This window comes from Ictidomys tridecemlineatus, chromosome 12 (genome assembly GCF_052094955.1).
Source record: "Ictidomys tridecemlineatus isolate mIctTri1 chromosome 12, mIctTri1.hap1, whole genome shotgun sequence".
Taxonomy (NCBI): Eukaryota; Metazoa; Chordata; class Mammalia; order Rodentia; family Sciuridae; genus Ictidomys; species Ictidomys tridecemlineatus.
In genome coordinates this window covers 1536672-1564210 of record NC_135488.1, presented here as the reverse complement: position 1 = coordinate 1564210, position 27539 = coordinate 1536672, and the positions used below count along the sequence as shown (strand labels likewise).

Sequence of the window (27539 nt, the reverse complement as noted above, 5' to 3'; positions counted from 1 at the left end):
TGTAGCTCATTTTCTTAAGACGAATATGCTAAGTGATAATAAATCACTTAATCATTATAAAGCAGCCCTCCATGAAATGAAGCCCCTTCCCTCCACAGCTAACCAAGCTAAAGGGGGGCTGACACCCCCCTCTGGCCAGTGTCAGCAACACAATTTCTACCTTTTTCCCCAAGGAGTCACGTTTGACAAAATACCTACAGAAACCGGCCACCTCATCAAAAACAACTTAACATTGGAAAACCTGCAATCTTCTGGTTTTAAAATAATTTATTTTTCTAGGTCTGTTTTAATTTCATGTCTCAGAGCATACATTATTTAACCAAGAGGTGTGGACAGAGATTGTAAAAAGGGAGGAAACATTAGGAAAGAAACCGGCTCGATTCCTTTAGAACTGACCCTACCTGGTATCTTGCTAGGATAAATTTCTATCATATTCTTTTGTGCTTAAAAAAACACGAACTTCTGAGTTTCCAAGGTTGTAAGTAAGTCTTTACAATTAAGTATGCATTCAACTGACAGGCAAGGCAACCAAGCAAACCGTCACCGAGGGCGGCGTTGTAGGATACCAGACTGCACCAAGCCACAGGGACGCGGGACCAGCAGATCGCGGGGCGGCTAGGCCTAGGCCGGGCCCGAGTCGGGCGCGGGCGGGCGTGGTGCGCGGGGCGGCTTCTTCTTGTAGGAAGGCCAGCGGCAAACGGGGCAGCAGTGCCGGCCGCCGGCCAGCCACATCAGGATGCAGCCCTGATGGAAGGCGTGGCCGCAGGGCAGCCCAGCCAGCAGACAGCCGCGCTCGAAGTTCTCCAGGCAGACCACGCACTCGGTGCTGCGGAGCACAGTGGCCGGCCAGGCGTCCCAGTCCGGCTGCGCGTCCTCAGGCTGTGAGTCCTCGGCTCCCGGCGCGCGAGGGCTGGTCCCACAGGCCTCGCAGGCCCCTGCGCAGGCTCCGCCGGGGTGGTTGCTCTGTGCGCCCCCCAGGGTTCCCTGCTCAGGGCTCCCCGAGTCCGCGCCCTCGCCGTCTGAGTCGTTCTCCGTGTCCTGGGACCCCTCCAACAGGTCCTCCTCGGAGCGCGCCCCAAGGCAGGTAAACCGCCACATGGGCAAGCTCTTGATGTAGTCGGTGGGAATCAGAGGGTGCAGCCAAAGGTCGGGGAAGGCCAGCCGCTCCAGGAACAGGTCAGGGTCCTCATCCCAGTCCGAGTCCACGGGGAAGTGCTGCAAAGAGGCGATGGGGTGGAAGAGGCAGCTGGTGTACCAGTCCCACAGGCTGGACAACCACTCCAAGTTGTTGGCGTTGACCTCGTCTGCGTTGCTTCGCCGCCTCTTCTTCTCGAAGTAGTCGATGAGCAAGCCATGTCCAAGGTAGGTGCCGAGGAAGAGCGCCGGGTGCGAGGAGTAGAAGATCCAGTCGGCCCTCACCCACGAGGCCAGAGTGGTGGTGTTGGAGTACCTCAGCAACTTGAGGCTGTACTCGTAAAAGCTGTCCAAGTAGGGCAGCTGCAGGAAGCCCAGCACGGGCAGCCAGGAGATGATCAGCAGCGAGTTGTATGTCCCCAGCGTGCTTATGAGAACCACAAACCGCTTTATGGTAGCTCCTTGTGTAATGAACAAATCCATCCAAGCCATAAGATTGACGAGAACCAAGCTCAGAACAAACAGATCATTTACTTCCGGCTGCAATGAGCGCAAAAATGAGTCCATGGCCTGAAGGGATATAAATTCACCTGTGTGGTTTCCATACCTGTAAATTCCTTCGGGAGTTCTAAGTATGTATGATGGCATGTTATATACACCAATATCTGTCATGTAACTCTTGTTGTCCCAATTTTCCACATTCACAAAAATAAACTCAACTCTCCCTGTAAATTTTATACTCAGTGCAGAGAAGAAGGCTGGCGGCTGGTCAAGGTTTGCAAACAGGTATATCTTTACCCAATACTGATCGCTTTTATTCCATTCTTCTTTCAAATGGTCAGCATTATAAATGGTTTTGATCCGAGAAGCTGCATGGGCAGTGATCCATTTAAATATGTGCTCTACTTCAATCTTGCGGCCACTGTACTCCTTGAGCATGACTTTCCCTTTAGAAGTACTGGTTTGAGGGACAGACATGATGAGAGTGGACCGCACCCAGCCTCTTCTCCTGCAGTATCTGTAAGAGAGAACCAGGAGTCAATGGCTGAGCTGCTTTCCCTTGGTAGGTTTCTTCAGCTTCTGAAAGACTCCTCTCCCCCAAACCAAGTGACTCCCAAATCATCTTGAAGCAGGAAGGATGCTGGGAATTTGTGCAAGAAAAAGCAAGCTTTAGCAGGACATGGTGACCACACCTGTGCTCCTAGTGACTCTGGAGGCTAAGGCAGGATGATCATACATTTCAGGCCAGTCTGGGCAATTTAGCAAGACCCTGACTCAGAATTTTTAAAAAAGGACTGAGGGATGTAGCTCAGTGATAGAGTACCTCTGGTTCAATCCTCTGTCCCAGAAAAGGAAAGAAAAGCAAGCTCTTTTTCTATAGTTTTATGTTTCTGTTTCTATCTTTAAATTTATAATTTAAAAAAGTATCTCTTGAAAAGCACTAAAGTCAAGGGAATCAGATCACTCACACACTGAGCCGGGATTTGGTTGTGGGAGGCAGGAGCCCCGCCTCACCAGCTACCAGCTACCAGCTCCCCAGCGCGATTCTGGGTGTGCACAGCACATAGCGACCCCAGAAAAAACACTGCCCCAAGCCCCGTTTACTACGGTCTCTTCCCTCTTCTGTGAAGACCATGATGAGGGTCATTTAACAGAGGAAACACAGTCCTGAAGTATTGAGACTGAGATTCAGTCCAGAATGATCCTCACTTTTTCAGCACAGTAAATGTGGAAGAATTTAAAATTGAGTCACCTGTTTAGCTTGTATTCCTTTCCAAGAATTATGTGGATTTTGATATATAAAATTTCTAAAAAATTTGTAAAAAAAAAAAAAGTCTACCCTACAGATATTTTTTTTTACAGATTTGTAAATGAATAGTAATGTTTCTTATTTTGCTACTCAGAATACTGATGTAAAAATCCTGGGTGTTATGTTTAACTTAGAAAGCAAGGATCTTATTTTATTAATTAAATTAGCATATTACACATTCATATAATCAGACTGAGAAAATCTTGATGTGTGGCATATGGTTTTATGGCAATATGGCTTTAAAAAAATTTTTAGTTGTAAATGGACACAATATCTTTTTATGTATTTATTTTTATGTGCTGCTGAGGTTTGAACCCAGTGCATTCCACATGTGAGGCAAACACCACAGAGCTGCAGCCCCAGCCCAATACATCTAACTTAATTTTGTGATACAATTTAAGATAAATGAAGACAACATGTCACATCTTAAAAGCATCCTTAGCAATGTTGACTCCAAGAAACTCTGGCATGACCAAATGACTTTTCAGTATTGTTTTAAGTGAAATGATTTGAAAAGTATCTATTACCAAAAATAAAGTATCTTCAATCACTTACCACTGTATTTGTTCAATGCAAAGTAATAACTCATTGACACAAATACTATTTTTACCCTTGCCAAAAAAAGCAGTAAGTCAAATGCACATTGATGATGTTTTTTTTAATATTTATTTTTTAGTTGTAGTTGGACACAATACATTTATTTTATTTTTGTGTGGTGCTGAGGGTCAAACCCAGGGCCTCAAATGTGCTAGGCGAGCGCTCTACCACTGAGCCACAACCTCAGTCCCGATGATGGCTTTCTTTACCTCTGAAATATCATGAAGCATCTTTAACATCTAACTGCAAGTGACCCTCGTGAAGGCACGAGTCCACTCCTGGCCACTCTTTTCCTCTTCCTATGATGACGTGGTTCTAACTGTGTCATAAGTTAAGTGACAGTGTCTCTGACAGAAAGCCTCACTCTGTAGAACAAGCAAAATAATCAGTGCACATGTTTCTTCATATAAAAAAGCAAAAAAAAAAAAAAAAAAAGAAGTGAAAGATCTATATAAGGAAAATTACAGAACCCTAAAGAAAGAAATCAAAGAAGACCTTAGAAGATGGAAAGATCTACCTTGTTCGTGGATGGCAGAATTAATATTACCAAAATGACCATATATCCAAAAGCACTATACAGATTGATTGTAATTCCAATCAAAATTCCAATGACATTCCTCATAGAAATAGAAAAAGCAATCATGAAATTCATCTGGAAAAATAAGAGACCCAGAGTAGCTATAGCAATCCTTAGCAGGAAGAGTGAAGCAGGTGGTATCGCTATATAAGACCTTAAACTATACTACAGAGCAAATGTAACAAAAACCAGCATGGTATTGGCACCAAAACAGACTGGTAGACCAACAGTACAGAACAGAGGACACAGAGACTCACCCATGAAATTACAATTATCTTATATTAGATAAAGGTGCCAAGAATATGCATTAGAGAAAAGATGGCCTATTCAACAAATGGTGCTGGGTAAACTGGAAATCCATATGCAACAAAATGAAATTAAATCCCTTTCTCTCACCATACACAAAACTCAACTCAAAATGGATCAAGGACTTAGGAATAAAACCAGAGACTCTTCATCTAATAGAAGAAAAAATAGGCCCTAATCTTCATCATGTGGGATCAGGCCCCAACTTCCTTAATAAGACTCCTGTGGCACAAGAATTAAAATCAAGAATCAATAAATGGGATGGACTCAAACTAAAAAGTTTCTTCTCAGCAAAAGAAACAATCTGTGAGATGAATAGAGAGCCTACATCTTGGGAGCAAATATTTACCCCTCACACATCACATAGAGCACTAATCTCTAGGGTATATAAAGAACTCAAAAAGCTAAGCACTAAAAAAACAAATAACCCAATCAACAAATGGACCAAGGACCTGAACGGACACTTCTCAGAAGAGGATATACAATCAATCAACAAATACACGAAAAAATGTTCATCATCACTAGCAACTAGAGAAATGCAAATCAAAACCACTCTTAAGATTTCATCTCACTCCAGTCAGAATGGCAGCCATTATAAAGACAAACAACAATAAGTGTTGGTGAGGATGTGGAGTAAAGGTACACTCATACATTGCTGGTGGGACTGCAAATTGGTGCAGCCAATATGGAAAGCAGTATAGAAATTTCTTGGAAAATTGGGAATAGAACCACCATTTGACTCAGCTATCCCTCTCCTCGGTCTATACCCAAAGGACTTAAAAACAGCGTACTACAGGGACTCAGCCACATCAATGTTTATAGCAGCACAATACACAATAGCTAAACTGTGGAGCCAAAATAGGTGCCCTTCAGTGGATGAATGGATTAAAAAATTGTGGCATATATACACAATGGAATATTACTCAGCAATAAAAGAGAATAAAATCATGGCATTTGCAGGTAAATGAATGGAGTTAGAGAAGATAATGCTAAGTGAAGTTAGCCAATCCCAAAAAAACAAATACCAAATGTTATCTTTGATATAAGGAGGCTGATTCATAGTAGGATAGGGAGGAGAGCATGAGAGGAATAGATGAATTATAGATAGGGCAGAGGGGTTGGAGGGGAAGGGAGGGGCATGGGGTTATTAATGATGGTGGAATGTGATGATCATTACTATCTAAAGAACAGGTATGAAGACACAAATTGGTGTGAATATATTTTGTATACAATCAGAGAAATGAAAAATTGTGCTCTATATGTGTAATAAGAATTGTAATGCATTCCACTGTTATATATAAGTAAAAAATAAATTAATTAATTTAAAAAATTAAAATAAATGAAAGGAAAAAAAAGAAACTATTCTGTGTACGTCCTTTTCCATTCAGAGTAAATGATAGTTTAAGTCTATTCTAGACAGAATCTGAGATTATTTGAGGAAAGAAAATTCCATGTGTTATCATGTATCTTTCAAATTAAATCTTATTTTCCAGACTTGGGGAATAAAAATCTCTACAAATGCCAGGCTACTAATGTATATTTATCTAAAATTAGTCTAAAGAGATCCAAAACACCAATGATCTTAAAACTCTCTTGCTAACAAAAATGCAAACTAACTGAATATCTATCTTTTTAAGGATGTTGTATTACCTTATATCAAAATAAATACTTACTGCCCAATTCAAGTAAGAGCTTTTTAAAGGTCAGAATAAATCCAATGACCACACTGTGAAAACAAAATTCTTCTGTGCTCTGAGAGACCTTTTGAGATGTCCTGGGGAACATTGAGACAAGAAATGACAGGAAACATGGCCGGTGAGTCTGGGTCCGGTCTCTGGTGTGGCAGGCTAGTTTTCAAGAGAGGCCCTGGTGTTTTTGTCAACATCAGGCCATTTCTTCAGGCCAGGCCCCTGGCCCCGGCTTTCCTGGCTCCTCTTCCCTCCCCTTTCCTGCTCGTCCCAAGGCCCTGCTTCCTGTCACTCTGGCCCTGAGCCTGCTGCCCTGCCTCCCACTCAGCCCCTGCAGTGCCCAGGCTCTTCACCGCCCGCAGTCAGAGGCATACAAGCACCAGGTCACCTCCTGCTATCTCCACAACAGGACCTGGCAGGACAGGCCTCAAGTACATCTCCTGGTTGGGAAAAAGAGGAGTTAGAACCAGACACTGCTGAGTGTCTGGGGAAAGAAACTACAGCTGCTCTCACTGGACAGGGTCAGAGGCGACGTGGAGGGGTGGCCCTGAGCATTCTTAGGGGAGCTGGATAGGTCCGGAAGGTACAGCTGTACAAGAAGATAGCACGTTAGAGAAGCCTGCCCCAGGACACTCCAGAGAAGACTAGTCCCAGTCAGCAGAGGCAGGGGTCTGGCTCTTACAAACCTCAGAACAAACTGACAACTCAACTATTCAAATAAATGATCAAAATGCTCCTTAAGTAACCCACAGGTGCAGCCCTTAGGGAGACTCTCAGCACCTTGTCCGCTATGTCTGCATTTTGTTCTTCTGTATCCTCATAGTCACTAAAATAAGAAAAAATGACCCTAAGCAAGAACAGTTCTTCCTCCAGGTGGAAGCCCTTCCACAGGGGAGACGTTAACACAGCGGTACTGAAACTGACACATGTCACTGTCCCTCAGAACCGCTTTTGTTCCAGGCATGGTGGCCACGCTCATACTCCCAGTAACTCAGGAGGCTGAAGCAGGAGGATCACAGGTTTAAGGCCAGCCTCAGCAATTCAGGGAGACTTAAGCAACCTAGTGAGATCCTGTATCAAAAAAGCAAAAAACAAAAAACAGGGCTGGGGATATGGCTCAGGTTAAGCGTCCCTGAGTTGAATTCTGGAACGAAAAACCAAAACAAAATAAAACGAAAAGACACGGGGGAAAAAAAAAAGGAAAGTCAGGAAAATTTGTACTAATATCTCCTGGATGACTTATGACACTTCTGATACCCTCTGCTTTATAAGAATACACTTAAAAAAAGAAAAAATTATTTCACTTTTTCGTATTTAATAAAGTCTCTTCATTTTATATTGTTGGAGATTTTGAATTCTGTTTTGTTACCTAAGAATCATATTAAATTGTAATGTGTTTAACCTTCATATTTAAAAAAAAAATTTATTTGACATTTTCAAATCCATTTATAAACTACAATATTGTTTAGTTTTACTTATTAGGCAACAGGGGAGACTGAACCCAGGAGCACTCCAGCACTGTGCCTGAGTGCGTTTTCATCTTTTACTTTGAGACAGGGTGTTGCTAAGTTGTGAGGCTGGCCTGAAACTTGTCACCCCTGCCTCAGCCTCCCCAGTAGCTGAGCTTACAGGAGTGCACCACTGTTTCGTTCATCGTTCATTGTTTTTTTTTTTTTTTTTTTAAATGAAGTCTGTACACTTTCCAGTAAAAGAGGGGTATTCACACCAACTTCTGGCGTTACTGGAAAGAATAAACTCGTCAGCACTGTCCTTTATCCCAGCACTGTGTGGGGAAACAGTCTTTTACGGAGACTCCCCAGGAGGATGAAGGAATCTAACCCAATGCGAGGTGAAGGAATGGCAGGATGCAGGCTGATCTCCTCTTCACAATAACGTTAGGACTAGGCTGTCCTCTGGGTTGTCCTGAGCCTTCCAACAAAAGCCACTGGACAGGAGCGAGCTCCTGCAGTGAGGTAGAACTTCCCTCCTGTCCCCTCTCTCAGGGAAGCTACTCCACAGCTCCACCCTCCACAGCCAGCAGATTGGGCCTTGGGAAGAGCAAACCTGGGGCTGAAGGGAAGGAGTCAGCCACGGCTCAGGAGGGCGTCTACCGCCAGCAGGTCATCCACTGCGGCCCTGCCACCCCTGTGCTGGCCACAGTGACGCAGGTGAGCTGCGGTAGAGGCTTCCTTGGATCTGGGGACAGAAGGAAGCTCTGTCTCTCTCAGCTCAGGTGCTGGCCATCACCTGCACTAGAAACCACCAACCCCAGGCTCCTACGTGCACATCCCTGCCTCCTCTGCATGGAAGGAAATGTGTGAGATGTGGACTTTTTATCCATTTAGTCCTCAAATGGATAATGAAATGAAGGAGTGTACGTTATGACTTGGTAGCACTAGAAATGGAAATAAAAGAGCATTTCAAAGAAATAATAATAAAAAGTGAAACAAACAGTGTGACAGACGGAGTTCTGGAGATGATGACAAGGCAGCGGGCACCTCCGAGGCTCCCCTCCGAGGAAACGGAGCAGGATGAGGCCAAGGGCAGGAACAGTGGCCGGATCCCACTGTGACCCTAGGACTAGGGACAGTTGTAAAGCAAACAAAAATAACAAGAAGTGCAAATGAGAGGCCAGGAGATGGGAGAGCACCTCAACAGAACACCTTCCCTCAGGAATACAAAAAGGACCAAGGACACTCCCAAGAGGCACTTGAGGGAAGGACTCACAGAGGGGCAGAGAGCAGCAGATGCCAGACCACCAAGAAGGCTGGTGGTGCCCGTGGCCCACAGGGTGCCAGCCTCACAGCTGTGCCCGCAGCCACATGCACTGCCTGCGTCGGGACTCCCACCCAGCCCCGCCCAGCCCACTCACCTGGGGTCACTGGAGCAGTTAAAAGTGCCTGTGCGTATTCCAAATCGAGACACCTTTTTCACCATTTTCTCCCAGTGGATTTTACTGACCAAAGGACTTCTGTCATTTGCTATGACCTATTCCCAAAAAAGAAAAAAATAAGACTTTAATTATTTAAAATAGATCAAACCATTGATATCTACAGTATGATTCTATGTTTTTGAAAGAGATATTGTGTTCCTCGTTCTTGTTTAGTGCACCATATGGTCATATTATCATTGTAATTCTCACTGAAGGCACTACCCACCAACCAGAAAAGTCTCAAAACACAGAACGCCGTACACCACACTCCCACATTCTGTCAGTCAGACAGAGGAGTCAACCCCTATGAAACAGCTGGCCACACTCTCTACCGGCTTCTCTCCTCCAGAATAAAGTTACACAGGAAGGAGGCGGCCTCTTTCTCTTTGCTCTGAAAAGAAAGTTAAACCAAATACAGCCAACTGGCAGTTATCACACGAGAGTTCAACAAGTTCAAATTTCACTTTTTCAGAGCATCACTGTGGATTCAGAGTGGGACATCTGCTTCTCATCACCCTATGCTCTGTCCAAGTCAATACTGTACCTTCTATGATCTCTCAGTAGCAACCATAAAGATCCAACAAATAAAAAGAACAACTTCAGTTAATTTTACATTCCTGAACTCTGACTTCAAATCTGCAAACTGTCTGCACACACAATTATGACTGAGAGAAGAAACAGACTTAAAAAAAAAATTCTAAATGGTCTTTCATAATACCTAAATCCTTGTTTATGGATGTCAGTAGTTAGTTCTCCTCCCTTCATTCCCTCACCTTCCTGCCTTGAATGACAGAAAAATCTTAATGAATATACCAGTGAAAAGAAAAAGATGCTAAATCAAAAACATAGAAATAAACAGAATTTAAAGGAAAGCCAAAAACATCTACAGTCATCATGAAATAACTGACTCGAGGGTGTCCAGGCCAAGGTCACTGTCCTCAGTAGCACACTGCAGACACTGTTCAACTCAAAGTGACAGCATCATGCTTTGGGGTTCCTCCAGAGGACAGGAGGCCTCCAGGAAGTAGAGTCCAGTGGGTTCAGGGAATGATGGCACTCCTGTCCCTGGCGGGCAAGAGGCGGGCATCTGCTTCACTGTGGCCTCTCAGCTAGGAAGTCTGACCAGTGCCAGTTGGCAGCAGGAGCAGAGAAAGGGCACCAGCAGGGTGAGGGACTTGAGGTCCACCTGTGTGCCAGAATGGCACTGTCCAGACACTAGCATCCTCGCACTGAGAGACACACATGCAGGCCAACACCTGTAACCTGGGGTGGCGCTCACAGGTACAGTCTCAGGCTATGACTGCAGTGAACACATGAGCTCTTATTCAAGTACCAGAACACTTCCGCAGGTAACCAGGAAGAGGGCAACTCAAGGACACGTACTTAGTAAGTTGTTTCAATCACAGCTATTTTGCTGCTGTGACTAAAAGACCCAATAAGGATAATTTTAGAGGAGGAAAAGTTTATTTGGGTGTCAGAGTCTCAGTCCATAGAGGCTGGTTCCATTTTTTTAGGGCCTGAGGTGAGGCAGAACTTCATGGCAGAAGTGTGTGGCACACCAGGAAGTGGGGGGCTTCTCTTCCCAAGAACAAAACATATACCCCAAAGGTGCACCCCAGTGACCCCCTCCCCAGGCCACACCCTCCCTGCCTATAGTCACACCTGGCTAATGCAGTCAATGCACTAATCAGGTTAAGGTTCTTATAAATGATCATCTCACTATAAAACTTCTTGCATTGTCGCACACACGAGCTTTCCAGGGTACCTCACAGCTAAACCGTGTCCTGGGCAAAAGTTCTTTTGGAGCAGATTCACAGGGGCTACAGTACCCCCAGGGCCTAAGCTTTTGCCTCTTCCTTGGCTCAAGCGCACCTTACAGATCTACTGGAGTCCCAGGAGACTGCACAAGGCAGCCTTTGTTTCCTTTTTCTGCTACCACTCAAGAGTTCATATGGTAACTCTTCCTTTGGTCACATAACCATAAAAATCTTGAACTTATTTTTCTGATTCCTCAGGACATTGAGAAGTCTCTATGCCTTAACATCACCATACTCCCTGCTTTTTAAAATTTTATTTAATTTTTTAAACTTTTCTTTTCATACATTTCCTATTTCTTGATCAAGGCAGCAAACAATCCAGATATTTTGGGTCTGTGTTTATTAGGACAAGGCTTTGAGGAGTTGAGAGGGTGCTTCTGCCAATACAGCATAGTCCTAGGTGCTGGGCACCTTTCAGTTAAATGCCTACTTTCCACACAGGTACCTTGGGGTCAGAGCTCAGTGTCAGGAGGGGGAAAAAGAACAAGAGGGCTGCTCCAGCAGACAGCAGAAGCCAGGGAAGAGCTGTGGCTTCGCTGGGGTGGGCACATGACTGCTCAGTGCAGGGCTTCCTTTACTTAGCATCTGTTCTACCACCTGCTTTTAAGGAGTTCGGGATCCCAGACTGAGCGGGGCACTAAAGCGACCACCAGCGCGGCACCGCAGCACCCCACAGCCCTCTGCAGCGCATTGGAGCCCGCATCCGCTCCCCACCCTCATGTCACGCACCTGCTGGTTAAGCACAGACTCCCTCTGGGGGCGCTGAGTGAGATGGTCACTCTAACAACCTCATGGCTGCTGGGGTGGCGGCCCTACAATCCCAGTCACTTAGAAGGCTGAGGCAGCAGGGTGCCACAGTCAAGGCTGGCATGGGCAGCTTTACTTTGTAAAGAACTGGGTTGGGCTGGGGTTGTGGCTCAGTGGTAGAGCACCTGCCTTGCATCTGTGAAGCCCTTGGTTTGATCCTCAGCACTACATAAAAATTAAAATATAAGATAAAGATATTGTATCCATCTACAACTAAAAAAATATTAAAAAAAAAAAAAAGGACTGGGATGTAGCTCAGTGGTAGAGCACTACTCCCCAGGACCAAAATAAATGAGTAAATACACAAATAAAAAATTTTAAAATATTATTGTTTTCACAAAATAACTTATCTGGCTGAGTCACAGGGCAGAACTAAACACCCTGAGACCTACCACAACTGTGTGGCACCAGTAGAAGCCCCTGACATACAGTCCCTATCCTGAAACTGCACCAGGTTCTGAGTGGCATCCACTCTGGGACCTTGGGAAGGAGGCTGGGTTCACGGTGGAGAATCTTTTCAGAGACTAGATAAGAACTGGGCGAGAGTACGGCTTGCACCCCAGGCCGGGAGTAGGGCTGGCACACAGGCTGGCAAGTGAGGCAGCACCAGCCCCTCTCAGGGCAACGTCTCCAGAGATGCCCCTTGTAGCAGATGTCTGCCCTGCCCACAGGGCGCACAATGCAGATCTAAGTCAGGCCCAAAACTACTTGGGCTTTCTGCAGTTTTAGACTGGGTTTTCCTCCTCCTGACTTCATAGTCTCCAGGAGACTCCAACTTCTTGACCTCCTTCACCAGCAGCCTGTGGCCTGGGATGTTTTTTGGACAGACAGCATAAAGAGCACCTGGCTCTGCAAAGACACGCCAACCTTCTTGACCTGGGTTCAATCCTCAACACCGCAAAAAAATAAAATAAGGGTACTGTGTTCACCTACAACTGAAAAATAAATGTTTAAAAAAATTAGGGACTAACCTAACTATATGTACAAAAACTATATAAAATAGTTAAAATTGACTGGCAAAGACAAGATTTCAGTGGCGTTTTAATTGTGATGTCAGTGTCCTCACGATCTGGCTTTACGACTCAGCACCAGTGCAAGGATGAAGTGGCTTGCCACGCACATTGCTCCCAGAATGCACTGGGGAATGAGGGAGTTACACATTCCCTGCACAAAACAGGTTTAGAACCAATCACTTACAGTTCTAGCTAAACAGGAACTACATTAAATATTGACCAAAGTGTCCCAGCACTTGGAGTCACACAGTGCTTTTCACTGTTGCTCAACCCCAGTGACTTTAAACCCCCTGTCATGTAACACAGACAGTAGGGAACAAGTATGTCCTTTGTTTACTATGACAAGAATCAAACAGAGGACTAGAATGTGAGAACCAAATCCACAAACCCCACCAACCATGCCAACTTCTCCACTTCAGACACCTACCCGTCCTGCCATCTGCCTCTCTGACTAGGTCTCCTCAAAGGAAAGTGATTGTCATCTTTTATTTGTGATGCCAAGAAGACTGTGGTAGCAGAATCAAAGAATCCACAAAACTGGAAAATAAACAGCTAGTCAAAGATATGAGCTTAGGTTAAGAATAAAGCAGGAAAACTCAAAATGTTAGAAAGAGCTGTTAGAAAAAAATAAGGAGGACCTGCTTCCTTATGGAATACACAGGTACTACTGAAACAAGTCACATGTATTTTGCTACCTTGAAAACCAAAATTAATTGCGCTCACTTCACACTGTGAAGAATATAAGCGAGACAAGGAAAGTTTTGACATTTTCCAAGAGGACTGATCTGGCCAAAACAAATGCATTTAAAAAAAAATTTTTTTAGTTGCATATGGGCACAATATCTTTATCATTTATTTTTATGTGGTGCTGAAGATCAAACCCAGGGTCCACACCTGTGAGGCAAGCACTCTACCACTGAGCTACAGCCCCAGTCCCAAACAAATGCATCTTTAATTATGAAAATACTACTTATAGACTTCAAAAAATTAAAAAACAAATTAGTTTCTTTAAGAATAAACATAGCCTGGCATGATAGTGCACACCTGTAATACCAGCAGCTAGGGAGACTCAGGCAGGAGGATCATGACTTCAAAGCAAGCCTCAGCAAAAGCGAGGTGCTAAGCAACTCAGTGAGACCCTTCTCTAAACATACAAGATAGGGCTGGGGATGTGGCTCAGTAGCCGAGTGCCCCTGGGTTCAATCCCTACTTACCTGCCCCCCCCAAAAAGAATAAATATAAAAGAATCTTAACTAAAATTCAGTTAAACACTAAATTCTTGAAAGTTATCCTTTCTAAGAAGCTGGATTAGCATGATCTGAGCTCAAAGAATGACAAGGGACTCAGAGGATATTTCTCTTCTGCTTTTAGCACATATTTTCAATTTTATATAGAGTGTTTTTAAAAAATAAAACAAAAGCAACTGGAGAGCCGAGCCCAAGGGGTCTGTGCTGATGAGCTGCTGGCCAGTTCCCGCCACCAAGGGTGCACTGTCACTCTTCTCAGCTGTTCTGCAAAAACTGTTCTAGACCAAGCCTGCCATCTGACAGGTCCCAAGTAACGCACGCCCAGCAGTGGCCAAGCGTGCGACCACAAGCATCCCTGAGAAGATCAAGCCGTCTCCATTGCCTCTCTCCCACAGACAGAGGACCAAACAAACACCTTCCACTCTTCTTAGGAGGTATTTTTTTTTACATAGGTATCTTTTCTTAGTTGTCAATGGACCTTTGATGCTAACACTCATGATCATTATGTGTTCCTCACTTCCTTCAAGTGTCCCCTTGTGCAACAGTTCTTTGCCATTCTATCTCCTTAGCCTGCTCCCTGCTCTTCGCAGTACTTTCCACTAACGGATGTCCTATGGAGTGTTCCTTCATCTGGCGTCAGTGTCTCCCCGTGGGCCTGGACTGTGAGCCACCTAATAGCAAGAACTTGGCCTGGCGTGTGGTGTGCTCTTGGCACCTAGGCCTGGCATACCTGTATCTGCTGGATAAACTGAATGAATAATTTTGTCACATACTAAGGGAGTCTATCCATGGATATCTTTAACAGGACATCAAAAAATAGCAGATTGGGGCTGGGGATGTGGCTCAAGCGGTAGCGCACTTGCCTGGCATGCACAGGGCGCTGGGTTCGATCCTCAGCACCACATAAAAATAAAAAATGAAGATGTTGTGTCCACCAAAAACTAAAAAATAAATATTAAAAAATTCTCTCTCTTAAAAAAAAAATAGCAGATCATTTGCTTTGTTTGTTGAGAACAGTCTTATGAAGCTGCCCAGGCTGGTTTTGAATTTGTGATCCTCCTGCCTCCACTCCCAGAGATCTGGGATTACAGGTGTGTGCCACCCCACTTGGTCACTGGCCATTATTTATAAAGGAGAACATAAGGCCTACTAGTGAGTCAGGATGCGTGTGTTGGCTATTGGCCGCGTTCGATGCACCAAAACAATGTCTGCGCTTTTGATGTGGCTCTTCCAAGTTTCCAAGGTGCTCAGCATCTTTACCATTGGTTTTCATGGGACCAGTCAATGTGACGACAAGCATTTAGACCTTTCGCACCATGAACACAGAGCTGTGGGACTCAACTCACGCTTAGTAATAAAGCTAAGATCATCAAAACCAGCACATTTTCTTTGGCCGACTATCAGAAATGAATACCAGGGAAAAGAAGTGGAATAACAATTACTTATAAAGCTTTATAGAAGCTACAGATTATTTTTTTCAATTCCAATTAATGAACTAAAAAATAAACTAGAATTTGAAAGGATATCAGACTATACCCATCCCTCTCAGGGTTCACCCTCTGCTGAACATTAGACTGTCTGTAGGGTAAAAGGTCAATGCGACAGCAAGGTTACTTTGAAGGAAAGGCTGCAGATAACCAGCGCAACCCTCAGAAGAAAGCACGAGCCCTGGCCCGCAGCATGGGGGACACAGTCTTTCTCAGATGTGTACCATGCGAAGCCAGGAGCACTGGAAAAATCTACCTGCTCACACACTGAAAGTCAGTGACAGGACCAGGTCTGCAATGAAGTCCCCTCAACTCTGGTTCTCTCCCTCTCCCCCAAGCCATCTTCTGCAGTCTTTGCCTCAGAACGTGAAGAAGCTATTTTAATACCCCCCCCCCCAAATCAAACTCTACCACCCCAGTGAGGTGACAGGACCAGTGACAGGAGACTGGGACCCGGGATGGGCCCTGGGTCAGTGCTCTGATGGACGGCCCCACCGCCCAGGGCAAGCCACTGAGCCTCAGAGCAGGTTTGGCTGAGGTGGCTTCCAGGTCTCTGCCATTCACACCTTTCACATTTTAGCCATGTTCACACTCTTTATTTACTGGACATGTTACTTTAAGTGAGCCCACGTCTTAAAAATTTTTGACTTTAGCTTTATCTTAAGCAATATTCATGAAATTGTACATTCAATATAACCTAGGTAATTCCCATTTACATTAAAATATAATAATGATAATGTTGCCTACTCAGTTACCATATGCCGTACTTTGGGAAGCATAAGAAATAATTTTTAAAGGCCTTTGAGCTCTGGAATTCAAATATGCTAATTAAACCTCCCAATTTGGACATGGTCAAGACTACAGTTAAACACCAGAACCTCCCGTCCTCAGCAGAACAAGAGCACTGCCCACAGCCCTCCGCACCTCCCTGCAGACACATGCCAGCTTGTCCCCATGGAAGGCCCCTTTGCTCTCACATCAGGACCCTCTCCCTTAGACACAAACAGTGTTTGGATTGGTGAACTCCAAACTACAATAATAAAACTTGAGAGAAACACTGCCTATCACTAAATAAAAGGAACACATGCACATGTTTATCACCCCAAGGAAGATATGACAACTAACATGAGGTTTCTCCTGCCGATTCTGACAAAAAGTCAACCCCCTCCCCAACTTTCCCTTTTCTAGTCTTCAATTTTCATTTTCTTGTTCAGAAAAACCTCTTTAAGTGGACACTATAGCCTCCCTAGGAGAACTGAGCTCTGTCTAAGACATGACACAAGGAAACAGAAGCTTCACTGGCTGCATGAGCCATTTTGCTAGAATAATTCCCCTTTAATAAAGTCCTTGAGTCATAGGGATTTGTCACCATCTGTGATACCTGAACCAGCCAGATGCCATCCTTTGTGTCTTCCACCAGCTCGTAGAAGTGCATCTCACCACTGAAATTGGTACTGGAAACGGATTCAGAGGCCTCCTCTTCCTTGAGAGCAGAATAGAGCTCACCCTCCATCAAGTCACCTAAAGAAAAGAACAACAATGGTGAGATTCTTCAGTCCCACGTCCTGACTCAATAGTCAATTCCACTGTATACAGTGAAGAACCATGTATTGTACTAGTACTATACTCTACAGAAAGAACAACAGAATCTGAATACACCCCTTTAAGAGCCATATAGTCAATAAACACCTAAGACCTTACTATAGATCAAAGTGAATGAAACAGACACAAATCCACCTCTCAGAGAATAGAATTTATCAGGCAAGATGGTACACAACCATAATCCTAGCAACTCAGGAGCCCAAGGCAGGAGGATTACAACTCAAGGCCAGCCTCAACAATTTGGTGAGACTGTCTCAAGATACAAAAAAAAAGCTTAGGGGTATAGTTCAGTAGTAGAGTGCTTGCCTACCAAGCTTGAGGCCCTGGGTTCCATCCTTAGGATTGGGGGAGAAAGAAGAGTCTAGCCTATATTCTAGTGGAGTCATCACTAATTTATTCGTAAATAACTGAATTTGTACCACTCCAAAATGCCATCCCAATAAAGTATGAGGTCCACATGTCTAGATTTCATATAATTTTCAAACAATATGGTTTACATGCTCTGACTTAACAGAGTGAGAAAAGGCTTCAGAGAATTTGCCATCAGCCCTGCTTAAAATAACAGCACGGTTATAAACCATGACTTGGAGGTTAAAACTTTATCTCTTAGAACAAACTCCACACTCATACACTAATTTAAAATGTAAATTTAGAGTTTGTATCATCAAATGAAAAGGAAAGGAAAATACTTTTGCCACATTACTTTAACATTTGCCTTAAATATTAAGCAGTAAGTATAGCAGCAAAATCATTCAAAACAACTACTTAAGTTTGATAGTTAAGTTACTATACCCAAGAAATTTTTGCTGAAAAAATGTGTGATCTGAGGGGCTAGGGTTGTGACTCAGCGGTAGAGCGCTCACCTAGCACATGCGAGGTCCTGGGTTCGATCCTCAGCACCACATAAAAATAAATAAATATATTGTGTCCAACAACAACAAAAATAGTTTTAAAAAAAGATATTGTGTCCACCTAAAACTAAACAAATAAATATTTTTTAAAACTTTGTTTTTGTAGTTGTAGGTGGACAGAATGCCTTTATTTATTTTATGTGGTTCTGAGGATTGAACCCAGTGCCTCATGCATGCTAGACAAGCGCTCTACCACTGAGCCAAGCCCCAGCCCCATAAATAAATATTTTTTAAAAATGTGTGATCTGAGTTTTATTTTTGTGGGTTGTATATATTCTTTATATACATATAAATTATATGTGGATACCTTGTATACTCAATGTGACAAGAGTTTCAGGCCCAAAGGAAGGCCTGAAACCATAAATGTCAAAAGAAAAAAATGTGTGATCAAATTATTTTACTATGAAAACTGATTCAGCTTTCACAGATAAGGCACTTCTCATTTCCACATCAAGACATTATATTCATCAGACTCCATTTCCTCCTTGTAGTAGAAATAAGTTACCAGAAACCAGCCAGCAAACAAGGGACAGGAATAATACTCCACTGCATACTTTCTCTAAAGAAAACAGTATTGCCATTGCAGAAAGGGTTTCCTTCCTGTGTCCCAGTGCAGAGAAGTGAGTTTCCTGACCGTAAGCTACAGGTATGCGCGAAGTAGGCTCTGCAGTTTGTGTCTTGGCTGTCACACTACATGGCTACACAAGTACTAACCCAGGGGAAAGTGATCTGTAAAAGACACTGCTGACAGATGGCTTGAAACAACCAGGGAGAGCCACAGTTCCAAGACTCCTGATGCCTCTCTGACCACATTCCTCTCAGGAGTGTGCCTCAGCAAAATATATTTTATCCAGCAGTGAAATAAATTAATCATATTTCTCACCCAACCCTACCCCAAAACCAATAGTTACTGGAAACACATTCTTTAAGGTGTTAAATATTCTCTTAGCACTATTTCAAGTCCATTCCTCAATCCACTAAGAGGCAAGGGTGCTTGTGACACTCAATGAAAAGTTGATATTCAATAAACAGTTTTTAATCCAGAGAGAAATATAAATAACCTCAAGACAGACAAAGTAGGTTTCACACAGAAACTTCATCTCATTTTTACTGAATTCCAAGTATGAAAAGCCAGGACTCCATAGTATCCACTTTAGCAATGTTCAAACCTATGTTGAAATCTTAGGATTAAATGCCTCTTTGATATTTATTATTTAGTGATGTTTTCCCCTCCAGGTAGCTTGTTACTGCTAAAGTGACAAACATTTGCAGACTTTGGATTTTTTTCTTTTCCTATATTTTTGTGAATTTCAATTGATAATGCTTTTAACTGACATTTTCAAATTTTGAGAAAAATCACTCAATTAACAAACAATGCTAGAAAGCTAGTTTTAAACTGTCATTTTATAATTACCTCAAAAAGATATACCAGCACATCTAACAAATAATTTCAGCCCTTCTCAAAACTAGAATTCGCATATATTATTGTAAAATGCTGGGCAGCTCTCCCAGCTGTTGTTGTGCCAGGTACAGTGGGTACAGGCCACCTCCTCCCAGGTAGAGGGGGGAGTAACTCGGTACAGGAGGAACAGGACGCCCTTTCCCAGGAGGAGGAAGATAACCTAGTACCAGAGGTGCGGGATGCCCCTTCCCAGCTAGGGGTAAACAGGTACCGGAGGTGCAGGCCGCCCCTTCCCAGGTGGATGAGGGATGACCAGGTACTGGAGGTGGGGGCGTCCCTTCCCAGGTGGATGAGGGATGACCAGGTACTGGAGGTGCGGTCGCCCCTTCCCAGGTGGAGGAGGGATGACCAGGTACTGGAGGTGGGGGCGTCCCTTCCCAGGTGGAGGAGAGGTGACCAGGTACTGGAGGTGCGGTCGCCCCTTCCCAGGTGGAGGAGGGGTGACCAGGTACTGGAGGTGCGGATGCCCTTGTCCAGGTGGAGAAGGGGTGACCAGGTAATGGAGGTGCGGGTGTCCTTTCCCAGGTGGATGAGGGGGGGACCAGGTACTGGAGGTGCGGTGGTTGCCCAGGTGAGGGGACCCCGGGAGACCGGCACTCGCCTGACTTCTCCACCAGCTCGCGGACATCCTTCTTCTCGGGCAGCCCCGAATAGCCCAGCCCGCGGCACTCCAGGATGGTCTTGAGCTTCCTGAAGCTCAGCGCCACCGGGTCCACCAGCTGGGTGGCGAAGATGCCTGTCTCGTACCACACAATGGCTTCGAAAAACCGGGCCAAGACGAACAGGACCAGGAAGTAGAGCAGCAGGAAAAAAAGCTTCAGCCACATCTTGCCCGGCGCCTGCTCCCGCTCACGAGCGGGCTGCGGGGACGGGGTCCGGCGGCGGCCGCGCCCGGGCTGCGGAGGAGGCCGAGCCTCGCGCGGCCTCGTAGTCCAGAGGCCGGAGCCCGGCGCTCGGAGACCCGGCCCCCGGCGGCCGCGCGGCGCAGAGCCGGGCCGTTCCCGCGGAGGGCCCGCGACAGCTCGGTCTCAGGAGGCCGGGCCGCCGGGAGCAGCCGCCCCGGGCAGGACCCAGGCCCCGTGGCCGCCCGGGCGCGGCGGAAGCGCAGCGGCTCCGGCGTCGGGCGGGCCCAGGCGGCGCCGCGGTCTCCGCAGAGAGAGGTAGGAGGGCGAGCGACGGTCCTGCAGCAGGCAAGGAACAGGCCTGAGACCGCCCCGGGAGACGACCCGGCTGCCTCCCGGCCACACAGAGCCCGTCGCGCTCGGATGCGCGGCGCAGGTCGCTGACCGCGTCCCCACGCCCCGCCGCCTCCACCGGCCGCGGCCGGCGCCCCGAGCAATGGACCCGCTGCGGCCGCCGCCGAGTCGAGACACAACAGCTGACGTCGGCGTCGGGGCGGGGCCCAGGCCGGGAGGGGGCGGAGCCTCGGAATTGCCGGCCGCGGTGGGCGGGGAGAGCCGCGGGAAAGCCTCTTGTGGGCGGGGCTTCGTTCTCTGGGTGGGCGGGGAGGGGCGGGGTCAAGCGCTGGGCCCGCAGGGGAGGGGCGGGGCCTGGCCTGCGGGGCAGGACGTCGGGGGCGCCCGCGGGTTGAGGACGCAAGCGGGAGCAACCAGCCACCGCAGCCTCCGCAGGGCTTCTCGGCGCCTCCCGAAGTTCCGTCTCCAGTATCTTCTCTCTATCCCCAATTCTCCTGCAGTTGTTTGTAATGGACTTTATCTGAGGTTGGATTTCGGACTGTGGCACTCCATTTTTTTTAAATGGCACAGTTAATTATTTGTTATAAACCAGTAAAATTAAAAGTGTACAGTTATACGATTCCTGGTGAATTGAGAAAGTTTGGGCACCATTGGTGCAAGGTCGTAGAAGGCGAAACCCAGAGAACAGAAGTTTTTCCACTTTAACATGAGTATAGTTTGTGCACTTAGATGTTGGGACAGGTCGGGCCCAAAGGGAAGTTAGAACTAGGTCCAGTCCTCACTTCCTTAACGTCTTTTTCTGTCTTCAGTCTCAGGGATGTTGAAAGCCAGGTGTGGAAGCCTTTAAGCTTTCAGGACGCAGGCTGTTGAGTATGGTGTGTCCAGGTGCAAAGTTCCGTGTGTTTTAGCATGCTGGCAGCAAGAAAGAGGACTTTGTATAAAATAAGAAATGTGCACAAGCTGCTTCTGTATTTGTTTAAACCCAATTGTACATATTCTTTGTCAGTCTCTGAGCCGGTCTGGAGGGAGAGGGCTTTGGATTCCTGATCTGAACAAAGTTGGTTTCTATCAGCCTCCTTTATCAAGAAGGGACAGACCTAGGAAATGCAAGGGAAATGCTAGCCATTGTGCAAAACTGCCAACTACCCTAAACCAGGGGTGAGAGTTTAGGAAGAAAGTGCATGATCCTCGGTCTTGGAGCAAATGAGGAATAAAGTGAAGAATGGACCATGAGAATGTAGCCTCAGAATAGTACCCCTTAGGATGAAACTAACAAAGGCATTTCAACTCAGCTAGTGGAGCAGAAACCAGGAGGCAGGGCCAAAAACAGGGAGAAAGAATCAGAGGAAGAGCTCTTGGACTCTGCTCCTGTTTTCACTAGCTTCAGTGTGGCTTTGTTTCTGAGACTGGCAGATCAGTGGATTCAACACCTTATTCTAGCAAGCTTGGTTCTGAAGTTTCATAGAACTTGGGCACATCGCAGAGACCCTGTTATTGGGTGATATTGCTGACTAAACCACACGTGAGTTGAAGATGTCTTTCATCCCAAAAGAATGTGTTCTAGTAAGGAGGGGTTGACCCAAAGTCAAATACTGCAAAGGGGGGGACAGCAGGGAAACCTGGGATGTGAGCTGCGGATGGAATCTCCAGGGCTGGAGTTCCAAAGTAGAAATGTCTCCTAGTGTGGCAGGGACCAGAAAGAAGGAACTGAAGCACTCCACATTTCTTGTTTGTTTCCAGTGCCTCCCTTGCCTTGTTCCCTTAGTGGTTTAACCCTTGGGAAACTGTAAACTCTGATCAAAGTGCACAGCTTGGCAGGATATGAGAGTGTGGTGTTTGCATTCTCTCTTGGTGTGTGGGGGGATAAACTTTGAGGAGGGCAATTTAGGAGGGAAGGTGGAGGCTCCCCTAGATACACATTCTGGCACAGTAATCTCCCCTCCAGAAGCTTATCTTGGGGAAATAATTGGACGTGGACACAAGATGTGTGTGCAGTTTTATTGTCACAGCATGTTAATCAGGGAAAGGAAGGGAAGAAGGAAAACAAAGAACCCAAATAACTAGCAATAGAGAATGGATCACATGCAGTAATCCAAATGATGAACCATTAGGCACTGAAAAGAAAATGTAGACATATGGTTATGGACATGAAGCCATGTCCAAGATACAGTGTTTGATGAAAAAAGGCAGAGTACTGATTTTCGTATTAGGAAAAAGCAGAGATGTATACACTAAAATGTCAACTGTATTAATCTGTGTGATGAGAGTTAGATGAGTTAAAATTTTTCTTTTGTGCTTTCTTTGTTGTTATTGTTGTTGTTTTTTAAATAATCTTGTATTACTTTTGAAATTTCAAAATGTGTTTTGAAAAATAAAAAAATAGATATTTAGCAGGAACAATTCATCTGGGAATCCAAGGAATAGGGGTTGGAGGAGTGGGCTATCCTCCCATGAGGTCATTTTAATTCCACTAAATGCATTTTATGCAGGAATAGCAGAATATCACAGTCTAGGTAATTTATAATGAATGGAAGTTTATTTGGCTCATGGTTCTGGAGGCTGGGAAATCCAAGAACAGAACAGGATGCCCATATCTGGAATAAGCCTCCTAGCTGTCATCCCCTGATGGAAGGCAGATGCCAGAGGGGGAGGGAAGGAAGGAGGGAGCCTGTGACAGCCCAGGACTCTCCTGTATAACAAGCCCACTCTAGAGAGCATAGACCCTCCCACCACAGCAACATGCATCCATTCAGGAGTAGGAGTCCTCCTGACCTGCTCACTTCTTGATGGTTACACCTGTCCCCACAGTGACATTGGGGATGGTTCTCAACACATGTTCAACCCATAGCCACGTGCAGAGTTCTGAACTGGCCATCATCTCCCTGCAGGATGATCCTGGATCTTGCTGTTGGGACCCAGATGCCACCCTTGCCTGCCTTGCAGACAGTACATGTCCTGTCCACAGGTCTTCGGGTCTCCTTTCATCCTTGGCCTTCTGGGTTCCTGATGCACCCTGGTGCCCGTTTCTTCCCATGGTTGTGCTGAGGGCATTCCCGTGGTGCAACCCATGACCCTTTGTTCTTGGGAATTCTCCCACGATTCCCTTGTCTGTTTCCTTGCCAGTCTTAAACTACCAATGAGATATTAGAACTCCTAAATTGCATCTGTAATTTTATTCTCTTTTCTCCAATTTTCTTCTCTTTACCTTTGATTCTATTTTCTGGGAGATGTTGTCAACTTTATTTTCCATTCCCGCTAAATTCCTCACTTCCTGTCTCCTGCCTTTTTAATTTTCAGAGCTCTTTCTGGTCCCAGAGATGTGCCTTTTCCAAAGCATCCTGTTCTTTTTGTATGTTTGCAATATGCTCTCATAGCTCTCTGAAGATTAATTATAGTGGGTTCCACCGAAGTTTCTTTTGCTCTTTGTCCTGCGTCTTTGACCTGAGTTCATTTTCTACTTGTTTATTTTGGACTTTGTCTTTCCCATTAGAGACTCCCTTTGATTGCTAGGCAATTCCTGGCACTCTGTTCCTGGGTTTATACAGGGGAGCTATTGCATAGTTCACTGGACATTGTGAGAGGGTGTGGGACTCACTGTAGGGTGAGGGGTAGAGCGAAGCTGCTTCCCTGGGAGGCCCTGGGAGCCCTTTCTTAGAAGAGGACTTGTGCCTAGGAAGTTTGAGTGCGCTTCCAACGTGTGAGAAAAGAGGTGTTAGGCCTTGTCTTGACTGACAGCAGGGTGTCTCAACCCACTTCCTTGATCTTGAGCTGGCCTGGTGTTCCCAGGTCCATAGCCAATCTGTTCACTCCAAAGGCTGACGCTCCACTGTCCCTCTGGGGTGGAGGAGGGCGGCTGCACAGAGCTTGCTTTATGAGGCTCTGAGCAAACCCTCTAGTGTTCTACCCCACTGTCTGCCTGGGCTTCCCAGTAAGGTGCTCCCCAGTTCTCTGCTGCTCCTGGCTGTGTGGTACCCTTGAAAGCATGCAGAGGTGGTGCCATGTGTCTACCATTCTTTCCTCTTCCCAGGGGCCAGGACAGACCACGGCTTTGTCTTTCTTTGCAGTTAGGTTGGGCAGGTAACTGACTTGTGACCGGGGGAGGCAGGTGACAGTGAAATGTGCCCCTTCAGGCCCCCCAGGAACAGCCTCCAGGCCTCAAAGGGGCGACCCAGAGAACCACCCTAAAGCTCTGCGCTGTAGCAGGCTCCTCAAACTAGGGGGGGAAAGGGTTGGTCGCGGGCCTGGGATTTGTTCTTGTCTGCTGTTTTGTTTTGTTTTGTTTTGTTTTGTTTTTAACTATAGAGTCATCTGCAGCTTAGACACCAATTCCAGGCAGCCATGGGAGCAAGGGAGGGCTGGTAGGAAGCTGAGAATGTAGGCAGGTAAACTAAAAACGCAATCCCAACATTCGCTCCTTTGTTCCCTAGTGGGGCCCAGGAGAGCGGCAGATAAGGACAAAGAGAAGATCTCACTTTTCTTCTCTTTGTTTTCCAACTCCATTATGAAGAACACATTTTGATTTTAAAAAAATGATAAAAGTAGTTAGAAATGATTTAAAAATGGGGGGGCTGGGGCTGGGGCTGGGGCTCAGTGGTAGAGCGCTCGCCTAGCATGTGCGAGGCCCTGGGTTCGATCCTCGGCGTCACATAAAAATAAGTAAACAAAATAAAGGTATGTGTCCAACTACAACTAAGAAATAAATATAAAAAAATGGGTATCAATCTCTGTCCTGCTTGGGGGGTTTGGTATTGATCTTTTGTCTGGCTGATGCATACCTCTAAGCACAGATTGGAGGCAGGTAAGAGGGCACTTTAAAATTTCCCTCCTGCATAGAAGCAGAGTTGGTATTTCCTGTTTCTGGGACATAAATGTTAATTCATTAGTAACTAATAGGAAAAAGGATGATGGAGTGCCAAGGGGAACCTATCCACCCATCCCTGTAACCTACAGCACCCCAAATTCTCCTCCCACCCCTGCCAGCCCACTCTCCAGGGGAACCTCCCAAACAAACCATGAAATAAAGTTAAATGGAAATTGGTGAAATTGACTTATTTCCAGATTGGTTCACATTTTGAAAGCTTACTCCTGGGTAGTGTATAATTATAAGCTAGAGTTGATTTGATGATGACAGGTATGGTCATTAAAAAAGGAATCACAACTTGAGCCTCAGGCACACACGGCCGTGCACACAGTTGCTGTGGGAAGTCCTGCGGGTCTGGTACCTCCTCCAGGGATGCACTCTCTGTGACCGTGGAACCGGCTGTCCTGCCTTGCTCTGGGAGGACCTGTGGGCCAGCTGCCCTGCTCAGGGCCTGGAGAAGCAAGGCCTCCGTGCTGTGTCAGAGGCGATTGACCCTCGGCTGTGTCTCGCAAGAAGACCAGCCTTTGTCAGAAAGGCCTGCAAAAAGTGGCTTCAAGATGATTGGAAGGAGTGTACCTGGGGCCATCCATCTGACAACAGCCCTTCTCTGGACAGCCAGCCAGCTTTCTGTGTGACTCCCCTAGGAAGATAGGAACATATGGTGTCAAAACAGAAAACTATGTACGGCAAGGCGGGAGGCAACGGTTAACCCACTATGTAATACCTAGAATACAAAGGTCTTTTTCCCCCATTCTGCCTACCACCCGTCCCATGCACAGTCCAGAAACCACATAAGGGGTGGGAAGCTCATCTCTCCCGCTGAATCACAGTGCTGGTTTCTTACCACCAGAACAAAGGCAGCAGGCTCCCTGAATCAACACCTCCAAGCCAAAGGTCAACAAGGGCGGAATAAGTAAATAGAAGTCCCTTTTCCTCCAGGTACAAGCTGTTCCCTCTTCCCATGGCCTGAAGCTGCATGACACTGGTTGAACTGTGGGATAGCAGCCCTGGCTACAGAAATGGAAAGAAGGGCCCGTAAAAGCATGGAAATAGAAAGCTCTTCCTTGCTTTTGGGTGTGTCTCCTGCATGTCCTGATATTTTTTCTTTCCAATGCTGCTCTCCTTTGGGCAGAGAACTTGGGTAGAGCCCCTCCTCCTGTGTCCCCTCCCTCCCCCGCTTCAGCATGGCCAACTCAGCATGGATGCTGGTGCCAGCCCAGGACAGCAGACTGTGTCCTGAGGGCCAGGACGAGCTCAGTGCCAAGCCCAGGTGGGCCAGACACCTGCCCAAGGCAAATCACCCGGCACAGACAGAGATTGTTGCTGCCAAGCTCTGCTGGGGTACACTCTGGGTGCAGGACCTGGCCCCAGCACCTCCCCATGCTTGGGCCTGGGTCCCCTGTGGGCAGAAGGCTGCAGCCGCCATCAGCCACCACCCCGCAGTGGACACAACTCGGTTGCCAGTCCAGGTGGCAGGCGCAGAGGTCACAGTAAGGAGAACAGACATGGCCCAGGCACCAGGCCATGGGAAAGAGGCTGCCAAGGACCCGTCCCAGGGAGGAGGGGAGCTGGTAGCTGGCAGCATGGGTGTGAGCTGAGGCACAGGCACCCAAGTTCATTGGACTTCACTCGCCAAACTCGCTTCAAAGATAAAACTATTGAGAATTTCAAGACAGTAACAGCAGAGCACTAATTCCCCAGGGCTCGGTCCTTCTGGATACCGCCTATGGAACTGCACAGTTGGCCCGAAGCCTCCTCTGAACAGAGCTGTTGGAGTCAGCCCAGGCCCATGAAGCCCTGAGTGTGCATTTTGTCACAGGGTGGCACTTCCCCTGCACTAACTGCCCGCGTGCCGCTGCCTCCCCTCCCGGATGCCATCTGCAAGGCCCCGCACCTGCTCCTGCCTGCTCCTACTTGCTCTTACCTGCTCCTACCTGCTCCTCTCTGGCAGGTTGGACCCACTCGAAGCCTCACCTGCAAAATCAAAAATACAATGAACTCCAAAGCTTGCTGTGAGGACCAAAGAAGTGGCGCTTGGACGCACCATGCCCCGTGTCTGACACACACTGCGCATGCACACGGGAGCTACACA

At 46.3% G+C, this 27539-nt stretch overlaps 1 protein-coding gene and 1 long non-coding RNA gene across 7 annotated transcripts; one reads left to right on the top strand and one right to left on the bottom strand.

Annotated features, from left to right (window-relative positions):
* Nucleotides 1-249: 249 nt before the first annotated feature.
* Nucleotides 250-20790, bottom strand: Rnf103 (ring finger protein 103). Of its 6 annotated transcripts, XM_021735334.3 has the most exons (5): nt 19992-20784; nt 16797-16936; nt 8985-9100; nt 6098-6198; nt 1826-2152 (listed from the first exon to the last, which is right to left on the bottom strand). In XM_021735334.3, the coding sequence occupies exons 1-5, from the start codon at nt 20215-20217 to the stop codon at nt 2037-2039; spliced, it is 699 nt and encodes a 232-aa protein (XP_021591009.2). In that variant the 5' UTR covers nt 20218-20784; the 3' UTR covers nt 1826-2036. The 6 variants fall into 6 exon arrangements, with proteins under 6 accessions (XP_005338493.2, XP_040126586.1, XP_021591008.1 ...); XM_005338436.5 differs by lacking the exon at nt 6098-6198 and having other exon boundaries at nt 250-2152; nt 19992-20776; XM_040270652.2 differs by lacking the exons at nt 6098-6198; nt 19992-20784 and adding an exon at nt 13109-13218 and having other exon boundaries at nt 250-2152; nt 16797-16932.
* Nucleotides 20791-20945: 155 nt separating this feature from the next.
* Nucleotides 20946-23995, top strand: LOC144368975 (uncharacterized). Its single transcript, XR_013428386.1, has 2 exons — nt 20946-22108; nt 23475-23995. It is a non-coding gene; the product is annotated as an uncharacterized LOC144368975 (long non-coding RNA).
* Nucleotides 23996-27539: the final 3544 nt, after the last annotated feature.